The sequence below is a fragment of the Platalea leucorodia genome (genome assembly GCF_965183815.1).
Source record: "Platalea leucorodia genome assembly, chromosome: 6".
NCBI classification, from domain to species: domain Eukaryota; kingdom Metazoa; phylum Chordata; class Aves; order Pelecaniformes; family Threskiornithidae; genus Platalea; species Platalea leucorodia.
This window is the reverse complement of record NC_138828.1, coordinates 16,915,527-16,936,219: the sequence shown is the minus strand read 5'-3', so window position 1 is coordinate 16,936,219 and position 20,693 is coordinate 16,915,527. Positions and strand designations below refer to the sequence as shown.

General features: G+C 40.7%; 1 protein-coding gene across 3 annotated transcripts; it reads right to left on the bottom strand.

Annotated features, from left to right (window-relative positions):
* Positions 1-32: 32 nt before the first annotated feature.
* Positions 33-9,791, bottom strand: TMEM184C (transmembrane protein 184C). 3 transcript variants are annotated; one of them, XM_082316305.1, is made up of 10 exons: positions 9,509-9,791; positions 8,027-8,157; positions 7,564-7,645; positions 5,711-5,916; positions 4,826-4,900; positions 3,835-3,928; positions 2,272-2,384; positions 1,464-1,563; positions 797-968; positions 33-336 (listed from the first exon to the last, which is right to left on the bottom strand). In XM_082316305.1, exons 1-10 carry the CDS (start codon positions 9,623-9,625, stop codon positions 44-46), a joined length of 1,383 nt encoding a protein of 460 aa, XP_082172431.1. In that variant the 5' UTR covers positions 9,626-9,791; the 3' UTR covers positions 33-43. The 3 variants fall into 3 exon arrangements, with proteins under 3 accessions (XP_082172431.1, XP_082172432.1, XP_082172433.1); XM_082316306.1 differs by lacking the exon at positions 7,564-7,645 and adding an exon at positions 7,893-7,929 and having other exon boundaries at positions 9,509-9,790; XM_082316307.1 differs by lacking the exons at positions 7,564-7,645; positions 9,509-9,791 and adding an exon at positions 7,893-7,961 and having other exon boundaries at positions 8,027-8,110.
* Between the last annotated feature and the right edge of the window lie 10,902 nt (positions 9,792-20,693).

The window sequence follows — 20,693 nt, the reverse complement described above, 5'->3', positions numbered from 1 at the left end:
AGTACATAACAGACTCCTTGACACATTCAAAGCAAAGGTGAGTCTAACTTTTATCCAAAGCTTTCTCTGATAAATTGTGCTCTAGTTCGGGTGACTCCTCAGCGTCTCGAATAGCAGAAGTGTTATAAATACCATCAACCGCAGGGGCTGTCGTTGGTGTCGTGAGAGGGGTCACAGTGTGTCCAAACCCCTGGTAATGACCCATGGGTGAAGATGGCATTGAAGAAGCATCAGAAATTGGGTCTTGTGTAGATGAAGAGAGTAAACTTGTGTGCTCGTTTTGTTCGTGATCCTCAGCAAAAAACATTTTCCTTGGCTGGCCCAAAACTGTCCTTCCTAGAATTCCACCAAATGAAAATACTTTTTAATACTTCCAGCACTATACCAAGGTCTTTGAACACATCAACTCTAAAACAGGCATGTTAAATTAGAAGAGGAGTCTCTGTTTTCAAAGTTTTACATGGGCATGGTTAGCTTTAATAAATAAATAAATGGATGTCTTTCCATTTAAAAAAGACAAACCCCAAAAAGGACATCCCTCTCTTCTACCTAACACACCTGAAACTTACCCTGAGATCCATCTATTAAAAAGAAAAATTAGAAACCAGACTCTAAATCAGTCAGGAGCGCTGCAAAGAGCAAAGTGTCAGATGAACCATGAAATTCTCTACAGATGCAGCTGCCACTAATTTGGTATGGAACGTTCTCAAGGTACTATAGAGATGGATGATAGTGTAAAATGAAGCTACGAATACATATGCTGTTAACAGGTCATACCAATCCATCTGTTACTTACCAACATTTCGAACCTGCTCTGATATATCTGCCCTTATATCAGAGATATCCCACATTGCAAGAAAAGAGTCAAAGCATGACCCTTCTTCAGCTTCTTGAACATAAGGTTTATAGGAAAAACTGTAGTGATGTGCAATAGCAGCTAGGAACATCTCAACACAAATGATAAAATCCTGCAATGAGAGAGAGAGATTGACTTAAATCATTCATAACTGGAGAAAAGTAGTTACTGGGTTTCTTCTACAATTCTAAGACTGCAATTGCCTTGGGATGCTGGCACCAGCTACTTTTCCTCCAGAGGCAGGATAATCTTGGCTGGCTTCAGAGAGCCATGTGTGCTACATACACACTGGAATCAGTCCTTGCCTGATGGATTGACGTGCTGGACAAGCAGCTGAATTCTTGCAAGAAGAAACGCAAGGATATCCAACAGAAGGATTTCACTGGGGCACGTTCCATCTGCCCAACACATGGATTGTTGTGTGGTGGTGTTGTGTTGAACACAAAACTCACTTGGGGTGACTGACTGAAACTTAGCCCAACTTATAGTAAATTCAGTACTAACCTAGCCTGTGTTAATTAAAGTGAGTATGACAGTATTTGCTTGAGATCAGCTACATCATCTTACATATTGCCATTCCTCCTAAGAAGTAATTGTCTGCTCCTACCTGTAGGCCTGTAGCCACAGCTTCCACACTTTGCCATTCCCAGGTGTGTTTCTCAGAAATAACGCCAACTTTCACCAACAATGCAATAAGCACAGCTTGCCTATAAAGATTATTTTTCATCATTATTATTATTATTATTGTAACAGTAGTGCCAGAAAACCTGCAAGCAAATCTGGTAAACAAGGCCTGTTTGTATATGTACATATGTATCTACATAGGAAGAATCTTAGAAAAACCTTACTGTTTATATATTTAGATTTTAAGAGGAGGAAAACAGACTTAAAAAGAGATGTCATTCATCCATGGTCCTAAAGACCAACAGAGAACACAACCAAAGAAGAGTTTGTTGTTCCAGTTAGTTACTAAAACAAGTTGCTTCTCTTTCAGGGTATTACTGCAGCCCACAGAGCAATGTTCAGATAGTCAAACGCACTCACTCATTAGCAGCGAAGTGTGAGCAATGCTTAAATAGTAATTTATACTTAACTTATTTTGAAAAAGTTAAAGTAATATTTTCTTTAAAAAGTAAAAAAGCATCATTTTTTGTTTTGAAATAACTGCAAGTGAAGATTCTAAAATAAATCATGTCCTTGAGAATCACCTTACAAAACAGCAAGTCTAAAAAATAATCTCAAGCAAACAAGATTGCTTTGTGCAACGTACTGGTACCCTTTTCCCCCTCACAGCACTTCACTAAGATAATGGGTAGATTTTTTGAGGCCTCTAACCTCAGTAACAAATCCAGCCTTTTTAGCTCTTTTATGATCCACCCTGAGAGCAAGAAGTAATGAGTAAATAATTCACTTACCAGAAAGAAACAAAAACTACCATCTTCACACAAAGGAACTTGCCAACAGGTTGGATAGGGTTCAGTTCTTCACGTAGTACTTTATAGAACAGCACTAGACAATACATAGCAAACTAACAAGGAAAAGAAAATGAAGAAAAGCTTTCAAATCCTTGTTTATTTTGTGAGGGAGTTGTTTTACAGCATCACTTCTGTTAAAAAATATATCACAGTACAATACAAACTGAAAAAGCTATCTGTTTTAGAAAAGAGGCTCTGGATTTATGGAATCTTAGCCGTACTGTTGTAAAGCAGACTTGTTTTTTTTTCCCCCCTGTAATTGTACTACTGAAATGTATGGTATTGGCAGACAGAGACCGAGGTCATCTATCTACACAGTAAAGCAAAGCACAGGAAGGTCCCATAAAAATCTTTTCAATGCCAAGCACATCTCTAGGGAAAATGGCATAAAAAGCACGTGTTCTTTCAGGCTGCTGTTAAGAACACCTCAAATGTTGCCTCTTCATGAGAGATGAGGCAACGAATGCAATCTTCAATGCAAATCTGAACAAGTTGCCTATTAATGACAACTGCAAGGAACCGAACTAACGTATAGCCAAACCTAAGGAACTGATCTCCCCTTTTCACGCACATTCTCCTAACCTCTTACTGCTCAGTTTCTTTAAGCAATCATGTCAACCAGGACATGCAGAAGTACATGCTGCTGCTGGGACTGCTGTCACAGCAGAAAGCCGTCACAGCCCCTTCCGTAAGTCAGCCATCAAACACAGGGGTGGCAGTAGGAGGAGGACGCCCTTTCCGGATGGAATGCCGCGCTGTTCTGTCTCCTTCTGCTGTTGCCAAGAGAATTGAGAAGCCTGGAGGCTACAAGGCTAGGCAGCAAGGAGCCAGAGCTGCTGCTCTCTCCTCTTGCAACAGCTCATGTGTAATGTGCCCTGGGTGAAGCAGAAAATGATTCCTCTGCATTCCCAGCAAGCCACTAAACGCCCTGACTTCCAAAATGAAACTTTCAAGTCTAGGGGCTGACATCTTACCCCTACCCTGACATCATCTGGCAGCTGAACCAACAAGACAAGGTGTTAGGCAGGCCAGAATCTCGGCACCACATGCACCGTTTCCATTTTTTCCTGTCAATGTTGTTATCACCAGCTTTGTAACACTGTATTTTTAAACACAGCCACTGCCGATTCTTTGTATGTGTGCTGGGAGGAAGCTACGGAGGGGAGTGAAGTCACCTCTTCTGCAGAGGGGCAGGTCTGCAGCTCTAACATGCCTGGGCCATACCACTTCACCCATCAAATAGCTTGGGGTAGAGAGGTGGGAAACTTCATTGCTTTATGGAGCTTTGTAGTGAATAGACTAAAAGTTTTAGATTATCTGTTTTCCTAGTATTTTGCATATATAGTATTTAACAGATAGTAACTTTGACTTACAGTGGGAAATATTCTATCCATAAGAATTACCAGACATTAACACAATTGCTGTCAATAGTTCACATAGAAGATTCACGTAATAGTAATATGATGACTTAACAGAGCAGAAAGATGTACTGTTGATACTCACTAGCTGTGACATGTTGTTAAGTATAACCAAGTAAGTCCAAGCATTGTTGAAGCTGAAGTTCCCCTCATCGTACACTCCCACCAGTTCACAAATTCTGAAAGAATTTTTAGACTTGGTCACTACATAGTAAAAGATCGCTTTCTTGAAGTGCTAAATCTTAACTACATCAATCAACTGTTAGAATCCAAAATCTCTCTTGGTACTCAAACGCGGGCACTGGGGAGTCTGCACAAGAATCAGTTTCCAACAGCATATGGCATAGGAAGTTCGTATTGTACTTTCCATAGAAGAAATAGTGTTTGATTGCAGGGTTAACATATCCCATTGTTGAATGAATTCAACAATTAAACATTTTTTTTTTAGCTGTTTTGCCTTCAACTGTTGGAACACATACACCTAATATAAATATTTATATTGATACTCTTCATGAGTAGCAACTTTTTCCACATTCCCACAGAATTACCAGTAATGACCATGAATACAAAGTTCATGAAGTTAAGCTTTCAGCATCAACATGCATAACTGCCTGCTATTCCCTTACAACAGGTTATACGATATGTATGAAGGCACACAGTCAGGCTTGTCACATGCAAAATTAACAAAATTTAAAAAGTTACATGAAACATGACTTTAAAAATACCCAATTGTTGAAGCCAATGAGAAAAGGGAGAAGGAGGAAAAAAAGACTCTAAAAATTAAGAGATCATAAAAATGTCTTTCCCACATAAACAGTACTTCACGTTCTCTCCCACTACGTTCAGCAGCAGGCATTAAGTATTTATTATTTCAATTCTGCAAATAATCATTTGCTATAGAGAAGTCATAAAGAAATCATCCTTTGATTCAAACTGCCAGGACCCATTTAGCATGTAACATGACGAGTCTGCTTTCTAACTGCCTTGATTCAATACAAAGGGCATGAAAATTCTTTCCAGTGTAACTCAAAATTACATCCTGAAGATCAATATCAATTATTTATGAGCGTACTTACAAAGCAATAATGGTAGTAAATGGTCTGACAACAGTGTACTGCAAAACACCCAGTTTACATCTAAATAATAAAACTCTGCAAGAGAAACACAAAATTCGTTGTACAAGAATTTAAAGACAATTCACTTGCGGAAGTTTCCTGTGCTCAGTAGTTTCACTAAACTAAATTTTTATTTCATGATAATTTCAACTTCTGCTTCCAAGACTTCAGATGCTACAGTATATATAGTGTGTATATACACAATATACAAAAGACCTAGACTTTTATAGATACAGAACAGGAAATACTCAATGATTCACTTCTTTTAGCCATGGAAAGCTTCTGGCTGAGCTAAAAAAAAGAGAATGCAATTTTCACTGTGTCTGAAGATGTTTAAGACTGACTTACGTTCATAGTTTGCCTTTAACATTTTAAACAGCTTTATCAAAATCTCTTAAGAGAGATGCTTATCAGATTAAGCACGCAGAAACAAACAGTTCAGGGGCATATGGCCTTTTGTCCTTCACCTGTCGAAGTAAAAGCAATAGGCTGTCTGGTCTACCAGCGATTCTACATGAGGTTTTTGGCAAATATTATATGATAGCAAAGGAAGCAAATTCAAGTTGGAGACCTTTTTCCAATATTCTTCAAAAATAAGGACATTTCCTTCAGCGCCACCTGAGTCAATGCATGTTAGTAACGAAGTGTGATTTATAGGATGTTTTACAGCTAGATGAAAACGTGTTCACAGCTGCTTTCAGTAGGGGTTCGTAGTTGATAAACAAAATGTGTGCAAGACATAAACTGACTCTGCCAAGCAACAACAGTTATACTACTAAATATGAAAACAAAATGTTTGTATCTGGTTACACAGATGAAAATTTTAAGATGTCATCATATACTCACTCTCCCATAGCCCACGACGGACAACAACATAGAGGCGGCAGATGTCTCTGCTGATCTTTTGCTTCTATTATTAATACGAGGTTTGGATACCGGTTGGTTAGATAATTTGAAAGAAAAACCATAAAATTATAGATGACATAAGCTTCATAGCATTCTCGACATGTATCCACATATATTGCAATGTTGGGGTATTTCAAAGCTATCCACTGTAAGGAGAGAGGTACACAAAAAGTTACACGCAAGAAAGACAAAAGTGATTCCAATGACAACACTGGCTGGCTAGTTCAGCAAGCAATACTTCGTTAGACAGCAGGCACTAATTAAACAGGGCTTGAAGCATTTGGCTAATTAGAGTGTGATGCTACAGCTAGAAAATAACGTTCCGTAAAAATACAAGTAGAACTTCGGATTGCATCTCTGCTGCTTCAAATGGAAGCGTGCTTAAAGCACTGCGCAAGAGATGCTCTGTATCTTTGACCACACAATTCAGTCTTTCATTTAAAAGTAACTACGGAGATGGTTCGCTACACATAACCTACTCCTGTTACGAGGAGACGAGCTAGAACTGTTTCCTGAAATTCACACAGCCATTGGCAATATGGGTTTGAGAACTAAGTTTTTAGTCTGTCAGTGCAAAGTTCATTTCTTCTGTTATCTAACGTGTGAATGTTTGTTCTGGCATGTTTGCAAAATATAGAAGAAAGGAGCAGATTAGCCTTAAAGCGGTAGTCATCCCTCCACACCAGAATTTCAGACAGAAAAGCGATTTTTTTTGCAAAACTGTGATTATGGATCAGCTGTCAGAGCTTTCGATTTTTGAGTATTGCACTGCTGTTCAACTGTTCAGTGCAACCTGTCCTACCGTTTTTTGGGGGTTTTTTTGTTTTTGGTTGTTTTGGTTTGGTTTTTTTTTTTTGGAAGGGGGGCGGGGGGAAGAGTTAAATAGAGGCAGGTCTTTTGAGTTTACTTTGCTTCCCTAGCTTGTAGTAGAGTGAATGTTGTACCTTCTCTGACCTTATTAGAACCACAGGAAGATGCTTCACATCCTCATCACAGTTAAGAAATACTCCAGTTAACAGATGCTGCAACACCTTTGTGGAAGATGTAATACAGCATCTAGTAAACTGAGAATACAGTATTTCAATCTGAGAAGAGAACTTCATGTTCCGCTCAGATTAAGCACTCTAGGAGGATCCCATATATGCAGCAAAGGCCATAAGATCCAGGAGTCCGGGGAAAAATTTCTGGAAGTCAGGAATGTCCCTGAATGCCTGGCTAGGTAATTTTCTTCCAAAGGCAAATTCTGTACTTGAAATTGAAATATCAACCTGAGAAAGTTGATATTCCCTACAGGAAACAGATAATGTTGTTCCCTTCCCCACTCTCCGATACTCTAAATCCCAGTCTTTCAAAAAAAAAAAAAAAAAAAAAAAAAAAAAAAAAAGAGAACATCCACAAGGGTGACACTTGATAAACACTCAAGAGATGGGAGAAAAATCAGAGCAAAAGTTCCTGGAAAGCTGTCTTTTATGGGGGAAACATAAGTATTTGCAATGTCAAGAGGTGATGACAACACGTAAACACACATTCTGTACAGTCCACAGATTTAGTATGTTGCTTAGCTGTGGCGGAAATCATCTCCACAGGTGACGTATTTACACGAACCATATCTGGTGTGGCCAACAGAATCTATCGCATAAAAGTATTTAGAAGTGGATTTTTTGTGGGATCTTACCCTTTGCCCCCTGAAGCAAAAAGGAAGAATTTTAGCACTAAGCATAACTCGGGAAAGAATTTTAGTACTAAGCCTAACTCAGGAAAGAAAGGTAAGGCACTGAATTTTGAGACAGTACTTGGATCAGTCTGGTTTCCAGTTCAGCTGTTACTGAAGATGGAAGGACCAAAAGCAGGCTCTTGTCGTACCCCTGTCCACATCTGTCATAAAGGATAGTCAAGGACAGGTTAAAGAAGGGTTAGCAAAAGTGATCCCACAAGCTCCACAAGAAGAATGTAATATCGCTACAACTATGCTTCTGACGTACTCCATAAATAGGAATGCCCAGAAGTTTCTAGGACCACGACTCTCCATGCAGCACAGTTTCTGCCAATTGTGACACTGTTTTCCCTCACTCCCACAGCAAACAGAATTTTATTGAGCTGTTAACAGTAAGAGAACACTTACACTGTCTAAACTGTAAATCGGCACCATCCATAGAATCCTGTTACAATAACAAAAGAACATTTAATATTACTAGAAGTATTTTTAGTCTGAATTAAATTCAACATTTGTAGCACAGGTAAAATGTGAAATGTTACCTTATTATTGGTTTCTGTAATTCAGGTTGAGTATAATGGACTAAGTGTTGTAGTATTCCCCAGAGAGATATTGGTATAGTCATTAGTAGAAATATCCCAGCGATAAACCATGCCTTGGTATGAATTCCAACCTTGCAAAGAAAAAGAAGAATGCAAGACCAAAGTTTCAGTATTAATCCTTTAAAGTTTCATTAGTATAGCAAGAAAAACAATTTACCTTTCTTCTTTTTACTGTGAATAAAGTTTTAAGATGGACATTAAGTACATATTCCAATATTAAGTTTAGTTTTTCTAACTCTCCTCTTCCAATACATGAAATCCCAAAGCCTCCCTTGCAATCTGTTGATGCAGCTTAGAGTAAAACTGAAAAACTCAAAAGATGAGAAATCTTGCAGAACCAAACAAAAACATCACTAATAAACACAAAACGTTCTACAAAAACATAGTAATGCTCACTATTTAATTTACTGAAAGCCACAACTGATTCCTTGCTTTAGGTCTGGAACTCGTCTCAGTTCAGCGCTTCATCACAAAGTTTCTGAAAGCTTGTGGAATTAAAGTATTTTTAGCTTTAAAATCAAGTTCCAACTAGTAATCAATTTCAACTAGTTTCATTCAACAATCTGAAGTACATATGCATATATATAAAAAAATATATCATGCCTGCTAAAAAACAGGGCTATGATTTTAAACCAAAGCTCCCTGAAAAATAACTATATTAATAATCCTGTGTACCAAAACCTGAGATCCCAGTATCAAATTTAATGATTTTGACATTTCAGATACCACTTTGACATAAACATCCACTATGCTGAACATACGAAGGCATCAGAACAGGGTTTCAAAATCAGAAATTTAAAATACACTCAAGACAGATTCTACTGCCATTGAGTGCTTAAAATTATACCACGAGAAAGCTTACCTCCAGTGGAACAAGCCTGTATTAAGTTGGACAATATATATTTTAAGGTTGAAGTGTTACTTTTCGCGAGGACAGCAGGGCTAGCACACGTGCGCGTAACTCGCACGCTGCCGTTACGACACGCTACGGTACCGGCCGCGTGGAAGAGAAGCGGCTCCGTCTGCTACCTCGGCTCGCCCCCACCAGACACAATTCCCTCAGCTCTTCGGTTATGGACGCCGGTGTCACCGCTACGGGCCGAAACAGCAGCCGCGGGCAGGGCGGCGGCAGAGCTCCCGCCCCGCTGCTGGAGACCGGCTCCAGCTCCTCCGGCGTCTCTCGAGGGTTTCAGCACCAACGGGTACTGAACCGGAAGGAGAAAGAAGCCCTGTCCTGTTCCACCGTCCTTCGTCTGGGCTCCAACAGCACGGTAAAGGCACACCGCACCCCCGCGGAGCTTCTCCGGCTTCTCTTGTCCTCCCTGGGGCTCCACCCGGGGCCGAAGCCCGCTGCCCACCACCTCCGAGGGGCGAAGCCGCCCGGGCTGAGGGCCCCCCCCGCCCCGGCCCCCCGCCCCTCACCTCCAGCTTCTGCAGCTCCCAGACGCAGAGCGGCACCACCACCAGCAGCCCCACGATGTACAGCAGCACCACCAGCGGCCGGATCCACCGCCGCCAGTTCCCGCAGGTGCACGGCATGGCGGCGGCGCCACCGACCGCTCCTCACACCCACAACGGGGCCCGCGGGCGCCTCAGCGGGCCGCCGCCGGGCCCGGCAGCTCCCGCGGGGCGCGCATCACCGGCGGGGCCGCCCGCACACCCCGCCGGCTCGCATCAGCTGCCGGCTCGGCTCGGCTCCGCGTCCCAGCGCCCTCCTCAGCCCAGCCCAGCCCAGCCCAGCCGGTCCGGTCCCGTCCGGTCCAGTCCCGCCCCTCCGCGCCGCGGGGCGCCCGGCGCTGCCCTGGCCCGGCCCGGCCCGGCTCGGCACAGCACACACCCCCTCGGCACTTCCGCCGGCAGCGCTTCCGGCTGCCCCGCCCAACCTCACCGACCGCGCCGGTTGGCTTCTCGTCCTGCCTGTCGCGGCTGCCCCGCCCACCGCCGGCCACTGGGAGCGCGGCGAAGCGCCGGGGACAATGGCTGGTAACGGAATGGCCATGTCCCCCCCGGCAATGGTCTCTCCCGCCTGTTCCCCCCCCGGACAATGGTCCCTCCCGCCCGGAGGAGGGGTGGGCGCGGCGGGAGGGCAGGTGGGCTCGCGCTCGGGCTCGCGCAGCGGCGGGGACCATTATTGCGGCTGTGGTAACGGCTCGGCGCGCGCCCAGCCGTTAGTCGCGCGGCGGCTGCGCTTCAGCCAGGTGGCCCTTCCCGAGCCGCGCCTTGCTGAGGGCGCAGGGGGAGCCTCCCCCGCACCCCCGCTTTCCCGCCAAAAGTCACGAAGTAACGAGGCGTTCAGGGACGGGGCGGGTGGCCTCTCCTCAGGTCCCGCAGCGCGCCTGCCGCCTGCGCGGGCGGCGGGTGCCTGTCACAGCGGCACAGGAGCGGGGAAGCACTGGGTGACGCCAACCCTGTGGGCGCTAGGGTGAGCTGGAGCTGGTGAGGCTTAGGTTAGGAAGCGTGTGGACAGGCAGAAATGGCAGGAATTGGAGTTAAGAGAGACAACTACTACAACTTCCTAGCTGGGCAAGGCCTCTGTAAGCAGAATCCTGTCTAAAACGCCTCTGTGGATACACACCTGAGAGCGGGACAGAGTGAGCAATCTGGTGTGGAGAGGTGCTTAACGATTCCAAGAGTGGATGGCACGTTGTGACATGAAGACTCCAGTGGACATATCAATAATGCAAAATATGTATTAAATTTCAAGTATTCGTTGGACATTTCTTTTTTTGCTTTAGAAGTGCCTTGTAAAAATGGCTAAAATGCCAGTTAACTCCATGGTAGACACTGACAAAACACAGGACCTCAGGTGCTGAACTAAACTAGGTGGTACTCTCCCAAATATCCAAGGAGCTGCAGCTGTAAATTCTTGGAAGGAGGCAAATGCAAATTTTAGCTTGAGGTGTGACTGAGAAGCAGATGCTGGAAGAAACCACATGGAGTAAGAGGTACTAAGGAACAGTGACTGGGGTCTCTCTTTTTTTCTGTCTCTACCTAAATTCCTGAGGTTTTTTTTTTTCCCTTTTTTTTCCTCTGCATTGCAATTATTTGCTCTGGCTTTCCACTATTACGTTACCAATGGTGCAGACCTTTATAAAAAAAATGAAGCTACGTGGTTTTCTTAATCGTTGCTGTCTCTCTACTGTGGAAATGACTGAAGACATATTTTCATGGGATGTATGCACGGTGAAAGGAAATTTCCTACTCAGTAAATTTGCAAAACCCCAAGACTTGTCAGACTGCTTATCCCAGAGTTGCCATAATCAAGCGTAAAGCCACATTCCTGTTTGTGAGATCTCTTTTGCCCTTCACATGCTGCATTGATGTGGCATCTAATAGCTCACAGGGCTACGTGTGTGGATGAGGCAGCAGCTTGTCTCAGAAGGAAGTGTTTGGTTGTTTGGCTGCTATGAACTGCTGAAGCAACTCTTCCCTGTCTCCTCCAAGGAAATGTCAATGAGGCTGAGCTCAGCCCACAAGCCAACACTTGAACTCTGCTGGCTTAGCCAGAAATTGAGATTGTGATAATGGGCTGTTAAATTTTGCTTCTCTGTCCAATGTCTTAGGAGGCAAAGCAACCTAAGGTATTATTGATATCCTCAGTAATTGGTAGGTTCCCCTGCAAGTGAGGGCAAGTGATGAAGTCCTTTCTTTTCCACCTGAATATCATCTATTTTATTTAGTCTAGTACTTCCCTTTTCCACCATCATCTAGAGCTTACAAGAGTGGTCTGAATTAGTCATCTCAGCAGCAGCCCTGACCACCTTAAGTAAAAAGTCTGATACCCCAATTGCCATTTCTACCATTTTCTACCAGTCAGTGGATTAACTATAAATTCAATTTTCAAGTTTAAGGATAAGAAACATTTTAAGGGAACTGACAGGTCATCCCTGTGTTAGAGATGTAATAAAAATTTAGCAGAGGTAAGTGATTTGCTTGAGGTTGTGGCAGACTTGTGAACAGAATCTCATTCACTGATACTGGCCCTAAAGAACAGTTCTTCTTACACCGTTTTGAGCTGAAATACTGCATTTTTGTGTTTTATTACCAAATCAGTATTAAGGTGCCTATTCTGTTCACCTTTGTTGTTTGTACATAACCCATTCTTGGCAAGATGGTACAAGAAGTAGGTCAATTAGAAGCTACTAAGCTCAGTGGATAATAAAAAAATAAATACTTTTCTCAAACATGTAACAGACACAAACCCAAATGTTTCCAACATTTCCAGAAAAGCAGACAACACAAGTGTATGAGTACTAGAAATAACTATGATGGTAACTTATCCATAATTAATATATCCAAAATGACAGAAAACATCTTACATCATTAATGAGTAAACATAGTATTTTTTTGAAGTTCAGGAATTTTTTTTAATTCCCCCTGTACTTTAGCTGACTGAAGGCCAAGCACTGGTTTGGTTTTTTTGTTTGCTTTTTACTTCCCTAAGAATATCAATCTGAGAGCTGGCTTCTTGGTGATGTTTTTGATACAAGTTCTTACATCATTTGTAGGACTCTTAGGGTTTCTTCAGCACTTACTGGCCTGAAGAAATCCTTGGGGAGAAGTTACTTAAACACTTCACAGACTTAAAATCATTGTTTTGAGCTTATCCAGTCTTTTTCTGTCTACTGGTGTTTTGTGTGCTTGTCTCAGGTTCCGAAATAGGCATCTTTGCCAGAGCAACTCCAGTCTCTTTATAGTTAGATTTCTTAGAAAGCAAAGCTTAACACAGTTGTGTCATAGGGTTGCTGGCCTGACCTCCCCCTCTAGTGAACTTGAATCTTTTGGCCAGTTTCAGCCAAATCTGAGTCAAGGGTCAAAGTCCCAAACTCCAAAATACGTTCTTTTAAGTTTTGTGAAGGCTGGTTAAAGGGAAAACAGCCAAACTAATGCTTATCTCTACCCTCCTGAAGAAAAGGTACCTTACTTTACTCATACTGCTTATCACAAGCATACTCACTGGCCACTCACTGTAGATTGGTTTTAATTAATATTTCATTAGAATAACATTGGACTAGAAACCCTAATAAATCTTTTCAACCCTGCCGTCTTTGTTCCTGTGATGTCCTAGGGGATTGATATACTAGTCTGAATCTATGCCAGACAGGTAATAAGGTTATTATATTGGATACCCTTCTCCAGTGGCAGTTGTTACGTAAAGCCATATTGTAAGTAAATATAAAGCCTGAAAAAATGTTAAAGGAATGCATTTCTGCAAGTAGATTGTTTTGAATACTTTCAGAAAGTTTTTCTACAAAACAAATCAAAAGTAGATTGCTTTTTTACCATAAATCCAAGGCTCTAGGGTATTTTAACAGTCTAGAGGGAAAGCAGGTTTTCCACCAATTCAAATCAAAATATGTGAGCAAGTAATGCTCAACCAACTTTGGAAAATGCCAGCACTATACTAGAATATGTAAATAAAAATATATTTCATAGGAGAGGTGAAACAATCATTCTGTTCTACTTAGCTTAGCTGGAAAATTGTGCATGATGTTTAAAAAAAGCAAGGAAAGATGTGGCTGCTGAGAAGTAACCAGCATGATCAGAAGTTAAAAATGCAGACGCTTTCAGGAAAGACTAAAATAATTGTGTTTAGAGAAGACTTAAAGGGAACGTGATAAATGTGTAAATATTTGCTACAAAGGTAAGAATTACATTCTGTTATTTTTGATGTAAATAGCGCAAGTGTGCTGAAACTGCGGCAACAGGAATTGTGTATACGTAAGCACTGAAATAGATTAGTTTTAGTGATCTCCACCATTGAAGATTCTTATTGGAAATCTTCCACCTCATGTACCAGAAATGATTCTGGGTTTTGATCAGCAGAGGAACTGTTGTGATCTGTGAGGTTCTAGTCTTTTGTTAGGAAATCTTTTGTTGGGAAATCCCATTTTTCACTACCCTTGCCTTTCAAGAGAACTGAGGGCATGTTCTGTCTTTGTTGTGCCAAGCACCAATTCTTCTAAAATAACTTTATAGCCCCAAATGATTTTGTAACAGAAATCAATGTGAGTTAATAACAATATGTCCCTCAAAATGTAGCGTTCTTGTGAGCTGATAGTTATAAATATTCTTGTTCCTTAATCGTGTTTCAGTAACACAGGAAACAACTGTATGAAATCTCATCGTCATGCATAGATACATGTTCATGGATTTATAATTTTTCAAAGTATTGTGCAGTGAACAATTCATACTTGGCAGAGAAGAGAAGGGATCACTTTCCCAAGTGTTGTATGGGTTGTCAGTGAACTAGCACCACTGTGTGGGACTAATTCTATCTCCAGAACAGATACAAGCTTTCTTTTTTTTATCAGCAAGAGGCTACATGTGAAATATTGCTAAAAAACAAACCGACAGAGTTCATCTTCACTAACTATTAAGGCTTCTAATATTAGAGAAAAGAGTAACAAAGCTACTCCCCAGAACTTGGAGATAACAGCTGTACCAGCATCATTCTCCACTACTGGAAAGACTGATGTGAATTATTGTTGATGTCAATCATTATGTACATTCTGCTCTCATGAATTTCAAATTTATTTAAAAGAGAATTATGTGAAAACATAATAAACTGGGATTATTCCTTAGTATATGGAACCCTATAAATAATTTACTAAATTAAAATGGCAAAGAAAATAGACTATTTTATAATTGCGGTTGGAAAACTATGTGGTATATATTATTCATGAATTACATTTTTATTTATATGCCATTAGTTTCATAGGTTTCCTCATTTTTCCTTCTTACTTTGTATTATGCAAGTGCAGACCCTTAGTGATAACTGGGCTGTCCATCTTGCCTGATCAGAATTTCACTGTGGGGTGAACAGTAAGGATTAAGCTCAAATTCTCATACAGTGAAAATCACAGATTTCCCATCTTGTGTTATGGTGGTGTGACTGTCAACTCTTTGAGGTGTGCATCCAATAGCATACAGCTGATTAGTTCACGCTCCCGTCTGGTGCTTACTCACAGGGGCAACCTTTCTAGTGCATTTTTATTTCATTTTATTAAAACTTAATGAGAGTTAAAAGCTCAATTTAATTTCTTTTTTTCTTTCCATCATCAATTTTCTGTCACAGGGCTGTCATCAGTTCTAAGAAATTGATCTTTGTTATGGAAATGCTGCCATCACATTCTGATTACTTCCTTTTTTCTTTTGTGGATGATCATTGAAGAGAATGGCTGTTGTTCAGATCCAGAAGCATCTGTAACCAGCAGTTTGGGTTAACTTAAGGTGCAGCTTCTTTGTTTTCATGTTTACTCAGATTTTTTGCATGTTAGCTAGCTGGGGACTTCTTAGCTACCTACTATCACCAGGCTGTTTGGCATGTTAAAACATGAGCTCCTGTTGCAGTGAATGGAGTTAATGGACATCCGTCTTTGCTTGGCAAAACACTGATAGAGTTTTATTAATTTATTTTATGTATGATGCCTCAAAATATATTAAGCAATGTAACAGTAGGTGCTGTGTAAAAGGAAGTAGTGAACATTAAATAATCAAGTGTAAATAATCCTCATACACAACTCCTCAGAAGGGCACATCTGTCATTCCTGTGAAAGAATGGAAAGAATGCATGCCCAATGTTTGGAAATTCAGCAAAATTATTATGAAGTTATCTTGCCACTTGGTTCTCAAAGGAAGGATCTCCCTGTAGAATTCTGTGATACAAAAACCTTTCCAAAATTTTGTCAGATATGACTTGCAGTAAAGAACAAACAACATTTAGATTCAGTTTTAACTGAGCCAGTATACCTCTTCACTAAAGTCCATGCTCCAGATGAAGAACAAATTAAAATTCACAGATTTTTGGGATGTTTTCTGTAACAAAGAGGACTATTGGGTATGATTTGTTAAGGAAGCACTTATTTAATGTGAGAGTGACTGAGCACTGGAACAGATTGCCCAGAGAGATTGTGTAGTCTCCATCCTTGGAGATACTCAAGACCTAACTGGACATGGTCCCGGGCAACCAGCGCTAGGTAGCCCTGCTTGAGCAGGGACCTTGGAGAAGATGATGTCCATAGGTCCCTTTCAACCTCAACCATTCTGATTATGGCATTCATGGGAATAAAACATATGCCAGAATAATATGGTGGCGTAATATGGTGGAAAAGATGCCGCTCAATACCTTCTCTACGACAAAATTTGTCAACTCTGACAAAGATCATATAAACAAATCACTCCCATACCCCATCACCTGTGAAGAAAGAAAACTGTCATGTGCACTGTGACCAAAGAAGTCCCTTCCAACCACAACTTTTTTCATTAAGCATAAAAAGATATTATAGCAAATAGCCTTACCTGCAAATCATCTCCTTTACCTGTTATGTGCCTTCCTGTTGAGAAGTTAGCAGATTTTTATTGAGAACTCCCTTTGTTACTGTTGAGGTTTTGTTTACAACAAGGATTCCAGAACTCTGGTATGTAAGTTATTCCAGGAAATGATCTGGCCTGGTAGAGAAGCAGGCAGTACTGTTGCTTAGGTTGTACCTGCTGTTACAACCACTGTCAATGTTCATTCAGAAAATGTTTGTGAACTGTGATCAAAAAAATGCTCTGTCATCTCTTGCAGCTACAGCTTTGAAACACAGTATACATACCCATCTGGGATTGTTAACAGAGTTGCGACTGCTGGAACCTCTCTCTTCTTTCACTCCCCTTCTTAGGAGAGAATATGTGGGACTTGCATATGTTCCTCAGCATTATAGGGAAGGAAGGACTTGCCTGTAGGTGGGGCACAGGGACTGTTTCTGGGCAAGTTTTCATCTCAGTCAAATTGAGACGTTAGCATTGCCAGTAACATATTGAACATGAGTCAGGCAGCAGAAGACCATGAAGCTAAACTAAAAACTGGGGATCCTTTAAACTGAGTTGTGATTTTTGAGCCTTCGGAAAACCCGTATATTAGTAGCAGAAAATGCATTTCTCCCATATAATACGGTTTTAAACATTTTAACCATGAACAAAATATCAAATCAGGTATCAGGCAATAAAATTGCCCTAGAATAACTGAAACTGGTTCAGGAAGGGGAAAGAAATATGTGAACCCAAATATGAGGGAAGAACAACACAGAAGGTCAACTCCACGATCACCACCTTCCCTCCTTCGCTGTATCAGCTTCTGCTGCAAAAATGTACTTCCTTCTGATTAATACTGCCACAGCAAGAAGCAGATGTTCAGCAGGCAAATGGTGGAATGGAATGGAATGGAATGGAGTAGAGTAGAGTAGAGTAGAGTAGAGTAGAGTAGAGTAGAGTAGAGTAGAATAGAATAGAATAGAATAGAATAGAATAGAATAGAATAGAATAGAATAGAATAGAATAGAATAGAATAGTTAGTTGGAAGGGACCTACAATGATCATCTAGTCCAACTGCTTGACCACGTCAGGGCTGACCAAAAGTTAAAGCATGTTATTAAGGGCACTGTCCAAATGCCTCTTAAACACTGACAGGCTTGGGGCATCGACCACCTCTCTAGGAAGCCTGCTCCAGTGTTTGACCACCCTCTGGGTAAAGAAACGCTTCCTAATGTCCAGTCTAAACCTCCCCTGGCACAGCTTTGAACCATTCCCACACGTCCTATTACTGGATACCAGGGAGAAGAGATCAGCACCTCCCTCTCTGCATCGCCTCCTCAGGAAGCTGTAGAGAGCAGTGAGGTCGCCCCTCAGCCTCCTTTTCTCCAAGCTAGACAAGCCCAAAGTCCTTAGCGGCTCCTCATAGGACATGCCTTCCAGCCCTTTCACCAGCAGTCCAGCCTGTACAGCCTGTCAGGGATACAGTACTCTATTTACAGATCTGTTCCTTTAAGAGACAAACATGTTACCTGATATTTCCTACTGAGAAGATACACATTATAAATATGATAATATCAGAGAGTGAGAAATACTCTGAAAGGTTTTGCAGTTATGCAAAATTGTGAACCTCCTGGGGAAAAATATCTTCAAGATTTTCCACATAGGCATCCCATATTTCACAGCCCTCCACATAACAAGTCATTTAAAAATCTCTAAATTTAAGTCATTTAAAAATCTCTAAATGAGGCTGTTACCTCATGAAAAGCTACCCGGATGAAACTGAAGTAAAAACAGAGATGATGTTTTTTCCTATTGAAAAATGAAAACAAAAGGACAAACTGCACTACTGTTCATTGTATGTTCTGCCTAAAAATAGCTAAAATGATACGTATTCAGAAGCATGTTTTTGCTTAAAAGATGTATAGAACCAATTTTAAAATCTTCCATGTTCCTGAATTGTCTCAGTTCTATTAATTGACACTTCCTTCCAAAATCCCAACTTAATTCTTACTTGTTCCATAAATTACCACTAGGATGTGCTGTCGGCCTAAAATTGAAGCCCTGGCATTTAAGAAGCTGAACTGTCAAAATTCTCAAGTGTGATGTAAATATAAAACCCTAGTATGCTCATTTGGAGATTTCAGAAAAGAAATACAAAATATAAGTTTTTGTAAGGAAAGGAATGGGATAGTTGAATGATAGGAAAATTTTCCTATCATGCACATATCCTTAGCAGGCATACTTGAAGAAAGTGTTTACTAAAGGAGTGTCACAGCCATGAGCATATGCAATTTACTGAATATCTAACATTAGAACTTTTATTGCTGGAAATTATGCTTATTGTTGCAAGGTGTGGTCTCTGTGGTGAGACCTTGTGTATATCACGCACATCTTTACACAAAAAAAATCAAATGCGTTCTATAACAAAATACTTGTGCTCTTGGTCTTCTGTTGCTTGTTGTAAACATATCAAACAGTGCTCAACTAAGCTTTGTGCATTTAAACTGCTATACTGAATTACTGGTTATAAAACAATATATGTTTATCAAGATGTAAAGTTCTGAAAATTGTTACAATGGAAACATTTGAAGCATGGTTGTTAAAGTTTGCAATTTGTCATTTCAGTAATACTGACGTGTTTTGCCAGTTTTGATACTTTAGCCTAGAAATGGTTTCATATGTTAGGATTTTCCGGCACTTGCCACTTTATAGTGGCTAACATACTCTTAAGTTGTATATGTAGAAAGTAGATTGATAAGCCATGCAAGAGAACTTACGGAAGGCTCTGTTTTAACTGTTCAAGCCAAGAACATGATGTGAAGGGGTTGGTAGCTGGCAATCCTTTCAAGCCAGCACCAGTTCTTGCAAGCATCCAGAATTACAGAATTCCTCCGGCGAGGAAGGGAGAAAGCATCCTACTTTTTTATTTTTGTTTTTTCTTCTGGATTTTCCATCTTAAAAAACATAGCAGGAGCCTAAAATGTTAAAGATTCCTAAAATGCTGCAATGTTTATGTAGTATAAACAATGCTGTTACTGTTAGTGATTAAGTGATCTAATAGGCCTTTTCTTTAATTTGAGTGATTGTCTAACTGATGCATCAGGCTTGCATAATATTAAATAGAGTATTTCCAATCATTCTTTCTAACAGCACTCAAAAACTGATGTTTACTAAAGATGAATTTGGATCATGCTTTCCCAGTTATTTACCTATCAGTGTTGCTAATAGTCTACCAGAATTGAAAGGTAACACTGCAAAGTTTTGTGTATTCTTTTTAAAAAAAAAACACAACATAAATGACTTTAAAAGAAAAAGTCCTTGGTCAATTAAAACATGTCAGAATAACAACTCTTGCTTCTGAAGAGTAAGATTTTCTCTCTTTTCTTTTTTCTGAAAGGCATGAACTAAGTTCTAGTCTGAGAGCCAGGAATTCCTCCATTCTAATTCTGATACTGACTCAGTTGTAGCCTATGGCAATTTATCACAATTTTTTATATATGTAAAATGGAAATATTTGTCCAGGGGCAATATGAAGATTAATTACTTAATATTTATAAATCATTCTGAAAATCAGCATTATGCAGATATTATGATTATTTCTGAGCAGTTGATTCTAATCTGGGATGAGGCCCAGAAAAAGACATAAACAACTGATGCTCAAGTCAGGTGGAATTTAGATGCCCTGGGTCAAAATTGGAGTCCTAAAAATGTTTACACATCTGCCACATAACCCTGGAGGTACCTAAGTTTGATTGGAAGCTCAGGCATTTTTTATTATGAGGTGCATAAAGTACTCCAGCAGTGCTCATTCATGCTTTCAAAGGTACTTAAGCCTTAATAGGGCTGAGCAGCCTAGTAATTAACTCAGGCTAATGCCCAGTAGGTGTCCAGAAATGAAGCATTCCTCTACATGTCTCCCTGGAGAGTTCAATCCAGTAGGTGAGCTCTGAAAATCCATAGTAGGCCAGGACCCTGCAGCAGCAGCTGGCCCCACGGTGGAAAAATCTGTTTCCCTTCAGACTGTAGCTCAGTGCTTAGAACAGACAGAAATGTGGACGAGATCCAGGTTCAATTCCCTTGTCTGTCTGAAAGGACTCAACCCCTCCTTTGGACCATGCCTTAGTCAGCAGGCAGCAGTCTTTTTAGAATGTAGGAAGGATTCTCCCATCTTCGACTTCACTTTCCAAAGATATTCACTGTTCACCATCAGCATTTAAGTCTTGCAGTTATGGCACACTGGTGAGAAAGAGGAACTGTTGTCAAATTTTACAGAAAATAGAGAAATATTCAGTCCGGGATAAGTACAAAA